Raw genomic sequence first — 14,171 nt, forward strand, 5'->3', positions numbered from 1 at the left:
ATGAAAGATGTTTTACATATTCTGTGTGTGTGTGTATATATATATATATATACATATATATACACACTCACACAAACAGGTGACAAAGTAAAGGAAAGACAAACATAAAGTGTCATTAGTAAGGTGTTGGGCCATCACAAGCTGCCAGAACGGCTTCAATGCACCTTGGCATCGATTCTACAAGTCTCTGGAACTCTACTGGAAGGATGGAACACCATTCTTCCAAAAGATATTCCCTCATTTGGTGTTTTGATGATGTTTGTGGAGAGCGCTGTCTAACACATCAGTCCAAAATCTCCCATAGGTGTTTGATTGGGTTGAGATTTGGTGACTGCGAAGGCCATAGCATATGATTCACATTATTTTTATACTCATCAAACCATACTCATGTGCCCTGTGGATGGGGGCATTGTCATCCTAAAAGAGACCACTCCCATCAGGATAGAAATGTTTCATCATAGGATAAAGGTGATCACTCAGAATACCTTTGTATTGATTTGCAGTGAGCCTTCCCTCTAATCGGGGGAAGTGGACCCAAACTATGCTCAGAAAATGTGCCCCAAAGCATAACACAGCCACCAGACCCCCTCATTGTACGGGTCAAGCATGTGTGTGTGCGTCTGTGTGTGTGTGTGTGTGTCTTACAACTGCACTAATATTACTGAGCTTGCACCTGGCTAGGGTGCCACAAAACAGAAAGTGATCCCTCTAAACAACTTAGTCTGAAGGCTGAAAAATATAAGAACTGAAATACTATGCAAGATTTGAGATTTTAGAAAATTGCACAAGGTCTGAAAAAAAAGGTCTGAAATTTGAAAGCAATTTTTGAAAGTAAGTGCTGATCTCTCATAACCTGGCTTTAAGATTGTTTCTTATGTTTTTTTGAACAACCCCTTCAGCTTTCATTAACTGAATGAAGTTACTTTGAAAGCATGTCCTTTTTTTCTTATAAATTTGGCACCAAACTTGGAGCTAAATATGTCCAGTTACCACCCTAATTTGGAATGCCGAACTGTCTGCAGACAACTGCAGTTTGTTTTTGCAAGTCGTCCTGGATGCGAGCACACGCTGAATGGATGTGGTGTAGACTGAATGCTCTGCAGCGTTTCCATGGTGTTGCCGGGGCACCCACCCCGGCGTCATTGGCGGCTCGCAGGCGGAAACTGTAGGTGGTGCCGGGGAGCAGGCTGGCCACGGTGCACTCGAGGTCGGATCCATGGTACACCTGGGCAAGCTCCATGTCCACACCACCCATCTCCAGGCTGTACTGTGTCACTTCATTTGTCCCTTCGCAGGATGGGCAATCTGAATGGGAGGAGCATGCACTATGACATCACAGCCTTCCATCAAATCACACTTTACCATGCCGCCAATCCTTCACTAGATGGCAAGCAAACTGCAATGCAATTGCATTTAAAAATCTTTGGTTATCGAGCAAATGTAATCTAGCCAATACACACAAGCTCATGGGTTCTTTGGCAAAGGGTTTACATTAGATAACCAACTAAAATGTTTACTTTCAAATTAATATTTCAATATATTAATTTTTCTATAAGACCTGTGGCTAAGCTTGTTAGCATGTTGTTGAAACAGGAATAGCTCCAACAGAGGCGAGTGAGCCGGCGTTCTCCACTCACCCTCTATCAAATCTTTTAACCATAAAATGGCACCTCAGATTTTCCAAACACAGATGCTGGAATGTTTATTTTCTGTGGTGTAGTCCTGAAAGCTAGTCCCTTCCCAGCCTGCCTCCTTTTCAGAGATACATTTGGAGCACTTTCTGTGTTGTGAATGAGGGCTGCAGCCTTGAATGCTGGGTAATCTTCAAAGTTCTCCATGGAGTTACCATGGAGACAGGAGAAATGCAAGGTTGCAGGAGTGCCAGTATCATTGCCCTTAATAAAGCATGTCAAGGGTTAGACTCCTGGGTGGGGACACCTCTACTATACCCTGCAGTTACGTCCACTCCTAAATTCATAGAAATATATATAGTGTCAGAGAGCAGAATGTGACTATAGTCTGAAAATACTGTATTGTTTTTGAGGTCAGTTTTCATTCTCCATCCTGGGGGACCCCTGTGTATGCTGGTTATTCTTCCAACAGCAATTGCAACTCCTGAAATGTAACAATCTGCTAATTGCTCAATTTGACACATAATGTTTAAAAGGATGAATTACCCTATTAAGCTGTATTATGTCAAAAATAGCTAGCATGTCATATAGAATAAATGTCCCATATTGACATCAAATGACTTTTAATTAGCGGATCAGCAAATTCTTTCATTGTCTTTAAAGTGCTAAATGGAATATCTCTAGAAAGGGTTCTTTCTTTAATTGATTACACTATAGATTCACAGGTGAAATCAGTTACGTCTTAATTATTGAAGGTAAAAAAAAGCTGAAAGTGGAACCTTGAACATGTTTTCAACAAGCTTATTTGATCAAGAAATTGGCTGTAACATAAACCAGTACACACAGGAGGCCCCAGTACCGGGTTTGAAAACCCCATGCAGTGCTGAGATAAGATGAAATGGTTTACTGCTGGGTACTGCTGGAAATGCCACAGAGGAAACGGCAGCCAATGCATAGTGTAACCTGTTTTGACTGTTGTTATTGTGGAAAGATTATCACGCCAGAGAACAGAAGGGCTGAAATATAAACCAAGTGAAAAGGGGAGCAATATCTATTCCAACTCTGTTCCAAATACTCAAGTTAAACAGCAGAAAAAAATGAATTCAGCAATAAATGTGATACATTCATGAACGTCCTTCCCAGCAGTTCAAGTAAAGGGCAATTACCTAATCTTTCAAGAGCACATTCAAAATTAGTACCAATTGGGATGGCAGGTATGCCATCCTGCCAAGTTATGCCTTGGCGGGGCGGGATGGCATACCTATACAGCACAGAGAGTTTGGCACTTTTCAGGGTTTCCTACAGAAATAACCACACTGACCACAGCCTCTGCCCTTAAAAACATTAATCCACATGCTAAATTCACAAATGTGTGCTACGCTAAAAATCCTTGAGGTATCCTTCCAAAAAATAACACTGTTTAACAGGCACGTATATATTCATGAAAAATCAACACAACATCCATGCAGCACTCACAAAGAAAAGCTCACATAATCACAAAGAAACATGCATGCCTTCACACACCCTGACAGACATTCATACACACAGTGCAGTGGTTCGTTCATGTATGCACACATAATAGGCAAATTAACATGCATGCGCACAGACACATACGCGCACACATGCACGCACACATGCACGCACACATGCACGCACACATGCACACACACACGCACACACACAGAGGGATGGAAAGGACTAACTCACCCCACTCTAAGTGCACCTCTTTGTGTTTAGCTTTACCCACAATCCTTGGTGGCTGACAGGGGCCTGGGGCCACTTTGAGCGTGTGGACCGGCCCAATCTCCGAACACTGGAGGAGAGAGCAGGAGAGACACCTCAGCTCCTCACACACAGATCACACCGCTGCCAGGTCAGAGACCTGAAGAGGCAGAGGCCCTTTCTCAAGTCCAGGCAAGATGCAATACTGGATACTCCTAGATGGGCAGTTCCTGTCATTCTGCCATATTCTGTGTTTCAGTGAATAACTTGGGTTTGAGGGTTTCCACAACCTCAGAGGCCTTCTTCTCCTATCCACACTGCATATTTTTCAGGGGGAAACTGGAGATTGGAGCACAGCAAATTGGCACAATAAAATCCCCAAAATACAAAAATGAAGCATGAAGGTGCTGTTTTTGGTAAACCGTCTATGAATGTTCCATCATACGATGTAGCTAACTACTTCATAAGCCCTATACAGACATTCATTCATGACTATGTCAATAACCACAAATATGTATACCGTGTGAGTTATACCACAGTTATACGTTTGCTGCTTATTGAGGGTGTGACAGAAAATTTTGGTGCTGCTGACTATAATCGAACGTGTATCACATTTACCGTTCGATTGAGCAAGTACCATTTTTATGGGTTAGTGCTGTCCGGTTGTGCTAGCTACTTCACATTAACCTTGTACGGCGATCAATAAAGGCTAAAAGCACAGTACCAGTACCAGTAACAATTATTGTCACTTCTATCTCCACTGTAATGAACTAAAAAAAGGCGACAAACGACCTTTTCTGTGAGCATTGTCGCGCTCACGCACATACACTTCTGGCGACATTCTAAAGCTCCGTTTTGCCCTCCCTAGTATCATGGCGAAAAAAACACATTTCTGGACGGATGAGGAGACCAACTTCATGCTATCGCAACTAAAGGAGTTAAATATCCTATAATACATGGATAGAAGAAAAACGCAAAATGGCGAACTATTCAAAAAAGTTGTGACAAATTGGGGGAAGCAGGATTTATAAGAAGCCTTCGTCAGACACACCCTTGGTCAATAAATCGATTCTATACGGGACTACGACAATAATCCAATTAAATCTCATCTTTGGCCAAATCGAGCTATTAATATAGATCGATTTCAACTGTACATGTAAACGCACTGAGTGACACAGCAGTTGCCTGTCTTCAGAAGGACATCACTATATGAGAAAAGGTCCTTTTGTGTCATTACTATGCCAAAATAGAAGCCAGTAAATCAAAGAGTAAAGCTTTAAAAAATAAACAAAACCAATGAATTGAATGAAAATTCTCCTTGCAGACTGCAACTCTACAGAGCCCTGTGACAAAGGTTCGACACTCATGCAAAGGCAAGTTATGTGCACTTCAGAGTCAGTCTGCTATAAGATGAGCATTCCATTCCAGACACAGACAGATGTCCGGATATGTGACACTTCACTCAGAAATGTCAATACAGGACCCCTACCCCCTTCCCATGATGCACTTCACCCTTACCTGACTGTGACCACCTGTGCTGATGCAGCAGATCCGTAGTCTGTACAAAGTGCCAGGTTTTAACTGGTCGCACACATGTTCTGTGGCAGCACCGCTGTACGCGACTTCCCATGGACTCCCTGAGTAAAGACATGTTTAGGGTTATTCTCAAAGGAGGAACACACGTGTGCTGAGCGTACCTACAAATTTAGATGACATGGGTTTTTTTAACAAAAAAATTGGCATGAACCACTGTAAGCACTGAGCAATGATGGGAGCAGTACCATCAGAGTCTCCTTCCAAAATTTCCAAGAGATACATCAGGTTCTCTGAGCCCCCGTTGTCTTCTGGAGGGTCTGAAACAAGAAGTGACGTGTGGTTTAAAAACCCAGATCAGACAGTAAGACCTTGCCCTCTGTGCATTTTACTTGTATGTGAAAGCTTTGTCCTCTGGTATCTGTATCTGTACCTTTTCTGTAGTGACCCATTTTCACTTTAACTTCTGAATGTACTTATGAACCTTCAGAAAAATGATATAATGTGCTACAAGCATGCAGTTTCCCTGTGCCTCCCTCTTTTCTGACAGCTATGCACTAAACAGCAGTGGGCTATTATAGTGAATGGACAGGAAGGACTAAAGTCAGCAAATTGTGTAACATTTCAGTCAGCCATTTGGAGTATAGTACAGAGACCAAGTAGTTTGCAACTTTGAATAGTGGGTAAGAAAACACCACTGCACAGTGGAGATGGGACTAAACCTAAGCTACGTCAACATCCAGGTGTGTAATTGGAAAGGAATGTAAAATGTAAACCGTGCTACTGAAAACCGGATAAACAGAGGATAAACAAAGTTATAGTAGCAAAAAAAAAAAAAAAAGCCAATTTTCACAAGGGAGGTGCCTTACGTACCCCATGTGACGCAGAAGCTGTTGGATGTGACTGCCCCCTTCAGGCGAAGCTCTGTGGGTGTTCCCGGCTTGTCTGGACTTGTATTGCACACCAGGACTGCGCTGGGGCTGCTCCTCCCCTCTGCACTGGAGGCCACCAGCTGCAAAAGGGGAGGAGACAAAAACAGATATGAGTCTACAGTCATCCTGGAGGCAGAAACTGATACAAGCTGTCAATCATCCTGGAAGCAGAAACAGATATAAGTGGTTGGGGGAGGGCGGGGGGGCACACACAGGATATTGAAAATCTACCAATCATCCTACAGGGAGGAGACAAACACGGAGATAAACTGTCAATCATCCTGAGGGGGAAAGAGACAGACACAGTTGATCAATGATGCAGGATGGTGCTGGAGACATGCAACATTACAGGCCACCACAGCACAGCGTGGAAACACTGCAAGAGGAAACAGTGTATGACACCATCAAAACAACAAAGTGCAAAATTCCTGTGTCTACCAATGAATTTCTGCACTGTGTAAGTCCATGTCTGAGAGAGCCCTGGCACTGTAATTAACTCTGAACTGAAAGAAAGCAAAGAAATCAAAATTGAAAAGGATGGGGAGAGAGAGCAAGAGAGAGTGAAAGAAGGGGAGAGAGAGTGAGAGAGACAGAGAGAATGACGTTGGTGAAGAGCAAGGTTTAAATAGCAGTTCACCAATTTAATCCCTACTGTGTCGACATAAAATCACACAGGTCTGCTGACATAAAATACACAGTCCTAAATTAGTTCTGAAGCGTGAGTGTAACAAAAACAGGCAGATAGACCCTGCATTTCCGCACCATCCTCCTACCGCTTTTCTAAAAGCTCAATTAACCCACCCAATCCTGCCACATAAACACTTAAGATCCATTAGCTCAGAGAGATGGCGGACGAAGGCGGTTTGGAACTAAAGACATGCTTAAATAAGAGCAATCAGCAGCCTCAACTGCTGTGAGGTTGTCAAGAAGACTTTACAAGTCACATTGCACAAAATCATAATAACTTACTCATCGGTCATTTCTAGAATAAAAACCAAACATATATTTGTTTAAGAATACAGTTTTATTGCATTTTCCTTAGCATTCCACATACATATCTAGTCCTCATCCTTAAATATTGCACCTTAGCAGCCTGCGTTTAATATGCAATGGACAGACCAATCCAATAGGTCATAAATCAGATGATCCTCCTCGGGGGATCGTTAGCTTGCTTTCGCATATAGTATCCTCATCTGTGATATTTTTTTGAGCAAATATGTCAGAAAAACACAAAGGTGATGATTCACCGGAGCCAAAATATCTTGGGAGCTCGCAACAAAGATTAGATCCTGGCCCGATTGAGTCATATGCAGTGAGAAACTAGCTAACAAAGCATGCAAACCAAGCAAAGTGAAGAGAAACCAATAAACTAAAAATAAAGAAGCCATGAACAAAGGTAAGGACTTTTTAGAGAGGAAAAGGAAACAGTACAAAGAACGTCAGACATTAGGAAAGCATTTGGAATATCAGGCAGAGATTTACACAAAACCACAGAAGCATCTTTTGAGTCTTCGCTGTTGATCACCATGAATGAAAAGCCACACAGACAGAAGCTAATCAAACCTGGCAGCACACAAATAGCAGAGATACCGTGTGGCCCTTGGGTAGTGGATAAAGTGAAGGCCATCACACTTTCTAACAACACTGTCAAAGACAAAGTCAACAAAATGGCTGACAAAATATACAAAATATAAACAAAAGCCAGCAACAAACTTGATGTCCATCAAGACTTTGACTGTCACCAGAATCAAACCTGACATAACATCACTGGCCAGGGAAGTGCAAGCCCAGGGTTGTCATTAGTTTACATATGAACAGGATGACATAGAATTACAGTAAATAAAAGTGTTACGGAGACGTTATGATTATTGACAAGTGAACTTTGCTACTGTTAACACAATTCACATATTTTGCATTGGATGTTAGTAAGGAGATAAGTCATGTTTTTGTTTTGTTGAAGGTGTGTGTATGGAGAGAGAGAGAGTGTGTGTGTGTGTGGGGGGGGGGTTAGCTTTTCTCAAATGTGAGAAGAGAAATCTCCAAGGAAAAAAGGTTGGGAACCACCACTCGACAGCATGACTCGCACATTTACTGTTATATGATTTACCTTTATTTAACCAGGTTTATGAACTGTGAATTATATTCCTCATTGCAGTGACAGCCTGGGAAATCAAAGTGAGTATGGAAGTCAAGATAATCAAATAGAAAAAGAATGATTACATTTTATTAATTTAATGAGTTGATGACACCCCAGCCCTTTCAATGAGATCTGTAAGGATCACATTGTGCTTGGACGGTTTTTTCATTTCTCAGCAAGAGATTTATTGAGCCTATTGTTTTATTGATAACTGACAAATGACTTTGTCTTACTGTAGTTCTTGAAAACAAAGCAGGTGCATATGGATGTGATTGGGGAATGAAGCTACAGGACTTGTATGATGTTGTATTTTCAAACAGTTCTAAGAATATAGCAATTTACCGTCATTTTGGTTGTGCTGTTTATTAATGGACAGACACATCAGAACACTTGTCATCAAATTATCAAATTGCCCCTCCCCAGTAATCTACCTCAATTGCTTCTAATTAAGTGCATGATTGACATGTGATTGAATGTTTCCACTCTCACATGATGCTTTCAGTGCAGGAAGCCACAGAAATGTTTACAGCATTAAATGGTAGCCTTTATCTTTTTTCTAACCAATGGAAAGTAGACATAAAAAGTATAATTACACTACCTGCACAAGAAAGGTTAAAAGGTTCATAACAATGGAATGGTCTGCAGTGGTGTTGGGTAATAAAAATTAAAGTATACAACAGACAAACTCAAATGAAATGGAAACATGGATTTTAAGCTTTGTGATTAAATTTGATCATAGCCAGTTGTTTAATAGTCTCTTTTAGGCAGTGCTAAGGTGGCAGTATACTTGCAGCAAAAACTAGTTCATACAAACAAAACTCCTCACTGACTTCGGCCACCAAAGTGTGCATGTCCCTGCTGGCCAAACTAGCCAAGATATCACAGATGTGAAAAAAGGCATATTCAGCACTAGTAACTAGCCTTGCTGAACTAAACCACTGCAGTATTTGCTACTCATTTTTATGCCAAAAAAACGTCTGCCACAACCCCAACCACAACCACAATTTTTCAGCAGTTAAGTATGGTGTCACGATGACCAACATATTCCACTATGTGTGAAGCCCAGAGTCCCTTCAAGGTACTTTGCACCTGGTGCATTAGGATGCGGGTAAGGCACTGACTGACCCATAAGTAATTGGGCCTGACCTGTCATGCCCCCGTGTTTCGGTTGTCATGTGGATTTCCTCGTGTTCCTGTTATTTATGTTCCTTGTGCTTTTGTGTTCCGCACCATGTCTTTGCTTTTCCCCACAGGGTGGGCGTGACCTTTCCCCATGCACTCCCTAATGACTTCCAGCCTTCAGCCATTTTCTCACTCGTTCAGGTCGCATTCCTCACACCCTCCCTTATTAGTTCTAATTAGTACCAGATTATAAAGTCACGTTTTTTGTTTCGCCCCTTGCCAGATCGTTGATTTGTCGCCTAGCTTCGCACCACGCAATCCGCGCATAACCCAAGCCTAGTTCTATTTTCCGTACCCCGATTCTCTGCACCTTCTTTGTTTCCCTTACATTGCACTGTTCTCTTGGCCACTGAGTTTTGTTCATGCACTTTGTTTCAGTGTTCCCCTGTCTGTCGAACCTACGTGTTTGTCTTCGTCGCGTCTCGTTTCGTGTTCCCTTGTTCTCCCCAGTTTACCTCCCCAGCTCCAACCTCCCGGTCCAGCCCGTCCTTCGCCGGCCTCCCAGTCCCCAGTCCAGCTCCGCCGCCGAAACCGGAGGAATCCCGTCCAGCGCCACGCCCAGCCAGATCCCGGACCACCTCCTCACAAACCCTCACGGTCCCTGCTCCAAGCCTGCCCGGGTTTCTACCGCATCCCGTTCAGCGCCACGCCAAGCCGGATCCCGGACCTCCTCACCAACCCTCACGGTCCCTGTCCCAAGTCTGCCCTGGTCCCTACCGCCCTCTGCCGTGTACTCAATAAACCCCTTTCCTGAATTCCATTAAACTGCTGTCTCTGGGTCCTGCATTTGGGTCCAGGCCGAGCACGGCTCATAACATGACCGGGCATTAGGCTATACATTAGTGCAGAGAACACAGCCTCCACAGGCGAGTTACTCTAAGAGGAGGTGGAACTTCAACTGACAAAAGGAGTATGAAGTGGCCGCCAGAGAACAGGTACTCAACCAGTCAGTGATTTATAAATCTGTCGCAAACCAGACATTTACATACACTGGTACGTTCCCTCAAGAGGCACAAAATCACATCCACTGAGAGAACTAGAGACAGAGAACTAACAGTATAAAAAATCCTGCACAAAATAAGTAACACAATTACTCTCTGTAAATTGACTGACCGGATTTTAATTTCCAACAATGATCCTAAGTAACAAAAAAGCTAGCCTATCACGATATAAGATAGAACATCAGTCTTGATCAGGTATCAACAGCCTAGATCATGTATTTTAACCCAAAAATTAAACTCTAAATGTATGCTGACCACAGCCTTTTAATTCTGTAAGAATGACCCGAGGAACAAGATAGACAATGTAAATGAAAACTCATGAAAAACAATTCCATTCCAGCTTGGTAGCCAGTATGAGCAAGCTCATTTTAGAGATTATTAGCAAAAGACATAGGCCAATCCATATAGTTAGAGGCAAGTGCTGTGCATTTATTCACGTTTACTGCTGAGGAAAGAGAATGCTCCGCTCAGACAAGTGTCTGGAATATTTTATGCTACAGATAAGCCTATTTATTTACTAGTAGTGCAATGGTTTTCCACCACAGGAAAGATTCAGTGTTCACATTTGAAAAGGTTACATATTCAAACATTAATTTGAACAATCTGAAAAAATAATTTTAGCTTCAACATTTAAATTTCATAGGTATATCTGACAGGTGAAGTCTCTACAAGCTCGGCACATTAAGATCCACTTACAGTTTGTGTTGCTTGCAAAATTTCAAAATAGTCTGCATCAAACTAATAACAAATTAATGTACTGATCCATGAACGTAGCAATGTCTTTCTCTTGCAATTACAAAACTTCCATGATCAATGATAAATTTACACATTGCAAGGATTTTAAATAGAAATTTCAAATTTTCTGCCAGGTTTCAAGTCTTAAAAATCCATACTAATGTGCAGTAATTTAATCATCTTTGTGCATCGCCTACTATTTATTGTGCATTTATGGTGCTGACATTTATGAAGCGTACGTTAACTCATGCATGTCCAAGATGGTGCAGTGCATCACTATTTCCCTGGTAGTGTAGTTACGTGGGTGCTTTGTGAATGAAACTTATTCCTTTTCTGATATCTGTAAACAGTTTAATGGGTGCAAAAGCATCAAAATCCTTTTGTAGAATCCCACTCCTCCATGCAAATTTGCAACAACGGTCACGGTTCCTGCTGTGGGCTTCCTAGAAGATTGCTCCCAAGTGTTTCTGTGCTCCTTTTCTCTCCCCGTGGTCGTTTCGATGTTTGCATTATTGGCTGACTGCTTTTGTTAATCATTTCGCCTGTGTCTAGTCAGTTATGTGCTCATGATCTTGCATTTCCTTGTGTGGATGTACAGTCCTTGGGCTCATTAAAATCAGTTATTTTTTACTCTTTGCATCTTTTCCTCGTGAAGGGATAGGCCGCCAACACCAATTCAGGTGACACATTTCAGAACGCAACAATGTGTGAAATGGACTTGAAATGGACTTGAAATGGAAGCGTAGATGCTCACATACTTGCGTAGGGTGTGTTTCGGGGTAAAGGAGCATGGACGAATCTAGGCAACATGCATTAGGCAAAAGGAACGTCCTTGCTCAGGCAAGCATTTGTGTAAAATACCAATAAGGTTATACTGTAAAGAAGCTGAGTGAAGCACATTTATCTGGAAATTGCTTCCTCACCCTGAACTTGTACTGCGTGCTCCTCTTCAAACCATCCACTGTGCACATCAGCTTCTCTCCACAGTACCTGGGATGGAACTCCTCTCCCTGCCGCAGAAAATAAATAAAACAAAATTAATAATATTCTTTCATTTTCCATAGTTTACGTCAACTGAAGGAATCAAGGAGTGACCATGACAACTACAGGCCAGGGGAAAGTGGCTGACAAGATGATTGGCTGGCAGGGACAGTCGCTGGCAAGGCAATGATTAGGCATAGACAGAGACTGACAAGATGATTGGTTGTTAGGGCACAGAGGGTAAAAATGTGATTGGTCGGCAGAGTGGGACAGCGAGCATCTCACACTGTGCTCCTCCTGGATCTCCAAGGTGTAGGTGATGACTTTGTCAGCCTTGCAGCCATCAGCACGGCTCCATTCCAGTGTGATCCAGGTGACACCGGCTCGGACCAGCCGCGGCGCCACATGTAACTGGGGGAGGCTTCCAATTGTGTAGAAGAGCACTTCTGAACTGAAGTCACTGTGTATGTGATATGACAGAGAGGGAGAGAGAAAACTCCAATTCACCATAATTGCCATCACTACACAGTTACAAATAACACATTAGAGTTTTCTGCTAAAACAGAATTTGTGTTCAAATGCATTTCTGTATACTCTGGAAATATTTAAATAGTGCACTTTGGGTCACATTAAATCTGAATTAGAGAGACGGAGAGAAGACACAGGGCAGAGCATGTGCACTTGTGAGTGAGTGAGTGTACGTGTGTGTGCATGTGAGTGTGGATCTGTATGGCACCACTCCAACATCAAACATCTTCTCAGCATTATGAGCATGAAGAATGGAGCACGTGCTGATGTTGCGGGGGGATCATTGGGTTCATACGGCATAAAATTAAAACATGGCTATGTTTTTCTTTTTTTCATGAACTGAGAAACAGTTCTCCATAGAGATACTGATAGAGGTGGTGAGAGAGTCACAGATATCCTTTTCACTGAACAGAAAAACATCTCCATGTTCTTCTGTCTATCATACATCAGTGTCAAGGAGGTTATTGAGCATCTTAAGAAAGCTACTGTGGCCATGGAATATTCTAGAATTAGCCAAACCATATTTATTAATATTTACAATGAGACAGCACAAAAACACAAAAGCACCGTTAAACACACAAAGTTGAATATTTATTAATATTATTTTAATTTTCATTCACTATTACATGATATGGACAGAAAACAAATGCACGTTGATATACTGAATATATGCATGTGCATTTATCCCCCTTCACCCCTTATAAATATGACCAAAACGTTTTTTAGTATTATAAAAATAACAAACAAGGTAAGCTATACTGTATGTTCAAAAAACAATTGCAACAGTATAAAAGAATACAATTTTCTTTATAGTTTACTTTACTCTAAATCTGCATGAGAGGGAGTAACGGTTATACCTGGTGCCCATGCTGTTCCTTGCTGCCAGTCGAAATGTGTACCCCATGGCTGGGCACAGACGTGTCAGCTTACAGTGCCTTTGGGTCCCAAAATAAAATTCTTTGAAACTGCCATTCTTTTTTCCCTAAACAACATAAATCCAAAACACAGGAAGAGCATTAGGAGCAGATCAAATTCAAATTCTTCACACAGAGTAGGTAACCAACCAGCATTTTCATATAACAAGCCAACCAAGCGATACTGTAGGCCTAAATGGTAATTCTGTGGATAGAAACTATTCTTAAGGACAGTTCTGATAGGATATGAACAGAGTTCAGGAATTTAATTTGCCAACATTGCACCAATGATGAGGGCAGGACCCATAAACAACACGATAAAATGCTTACTTGGTCTCAGTAATATCACTCCTTCATTCATTGAAATACAAAGCTGCTGACACTCTCTACCGCAAGCAGCAGATTTCATATAGCAAACTCGCACCAGTGCCAACACAGTGCATGTTGCAAAATGAGTACACCGTTCAGTTATGAGAGCCCAGCGAGATGGTGTTCTGGCAGAGTGTAGGTTATGAAGTCTTACGGAGGCTGTCATTCTAAGATGATCTAAATCTGCATTACGAATCTTTATATCAAAGGCAAGAATTCATACGAGAAAAATAAAAGTGGAGTTCATTTGAAAACCAAGGCTTGAACATGGGCTGCAAGGCAAAAACACTGCCTGTAATGCAAACCAACAAATCAGAGCAAGCCCTTACAGTTAAGGCAAGTGATTTGCAGAGCGGTGTTTAAAAACCCTTAAGCAAAAGGAGATAGCCAATTAATACTATGATTTTATGTCTTCAGAGTCAAAAAGATGCCTCTGCCGATGCAGAGTGTGATGGCTAGACTACTGTCATCAGTCCTGAGGGCCTGGGGAAGACTGCAGGACTGGG

General features: G+C 42.0%; 1 protein-coding gene across 1 annotated transcript in view; it reads right to left on the reverse strand.

The window, feature by feature from the left end:
• The window catches only part of LOC118226108 (fibronectin type III domain-containing protein 3B-like), a 146,132-nt gene that overhangs the window by 31,116 nt on the left and 100,845 nt on the right, over positions 1–14,171 (reverse strand). Inside the window, exons 12-19 of the mRNA XM_035415430.1 lie at positions 13,240–13,364; positions 12,140–12,314; positions 11,797–11,883; positions 5,760–5,898; positions 5,135–5,206; positions 4,872–4,990; positions 3,339–3,444; positions 1,133–1,305 (exon numbers count right to left, since the gene is read on the reverse strand). Coding sequence (XP_035271321.1) covers positions 1,133–1,305; positions 3,339–3,444; positions 4,872–4,990; positions 5,135–5,206; positions 5,760–5,898; positions 11,797–11,883; positions 12,140–12,314; positions 13,240–13,364 — 996 coding nt within the window. The remainder of the gene's footprint in view (positions 1–1,132; positions 1,306–3,338; positions 3,445–4,871; positions 4,991–5,134; positions 5,207–5,759; positions 5,899–11,796; positions 11,884–12,139; positions 12,315–13,239; positions 13,365–14,171) is intronic.

The sequence above is a fragment of the Anguilla anguilla genome, chromosome 4, assembly GCF_013347855.1.
Source record: "Anguilla anguilla isolate fAngAng1 chromosome 4, fAngAng1.pri, whole genome shotgun sequence".
Classification (NCBI taxonomy): domain Eukaryota; kingdom Metazoa; phylum Chordata; class Actinopteri; order Anguilliformes; family Anguillidae; genus Anguilla; species Anguilla anguilla.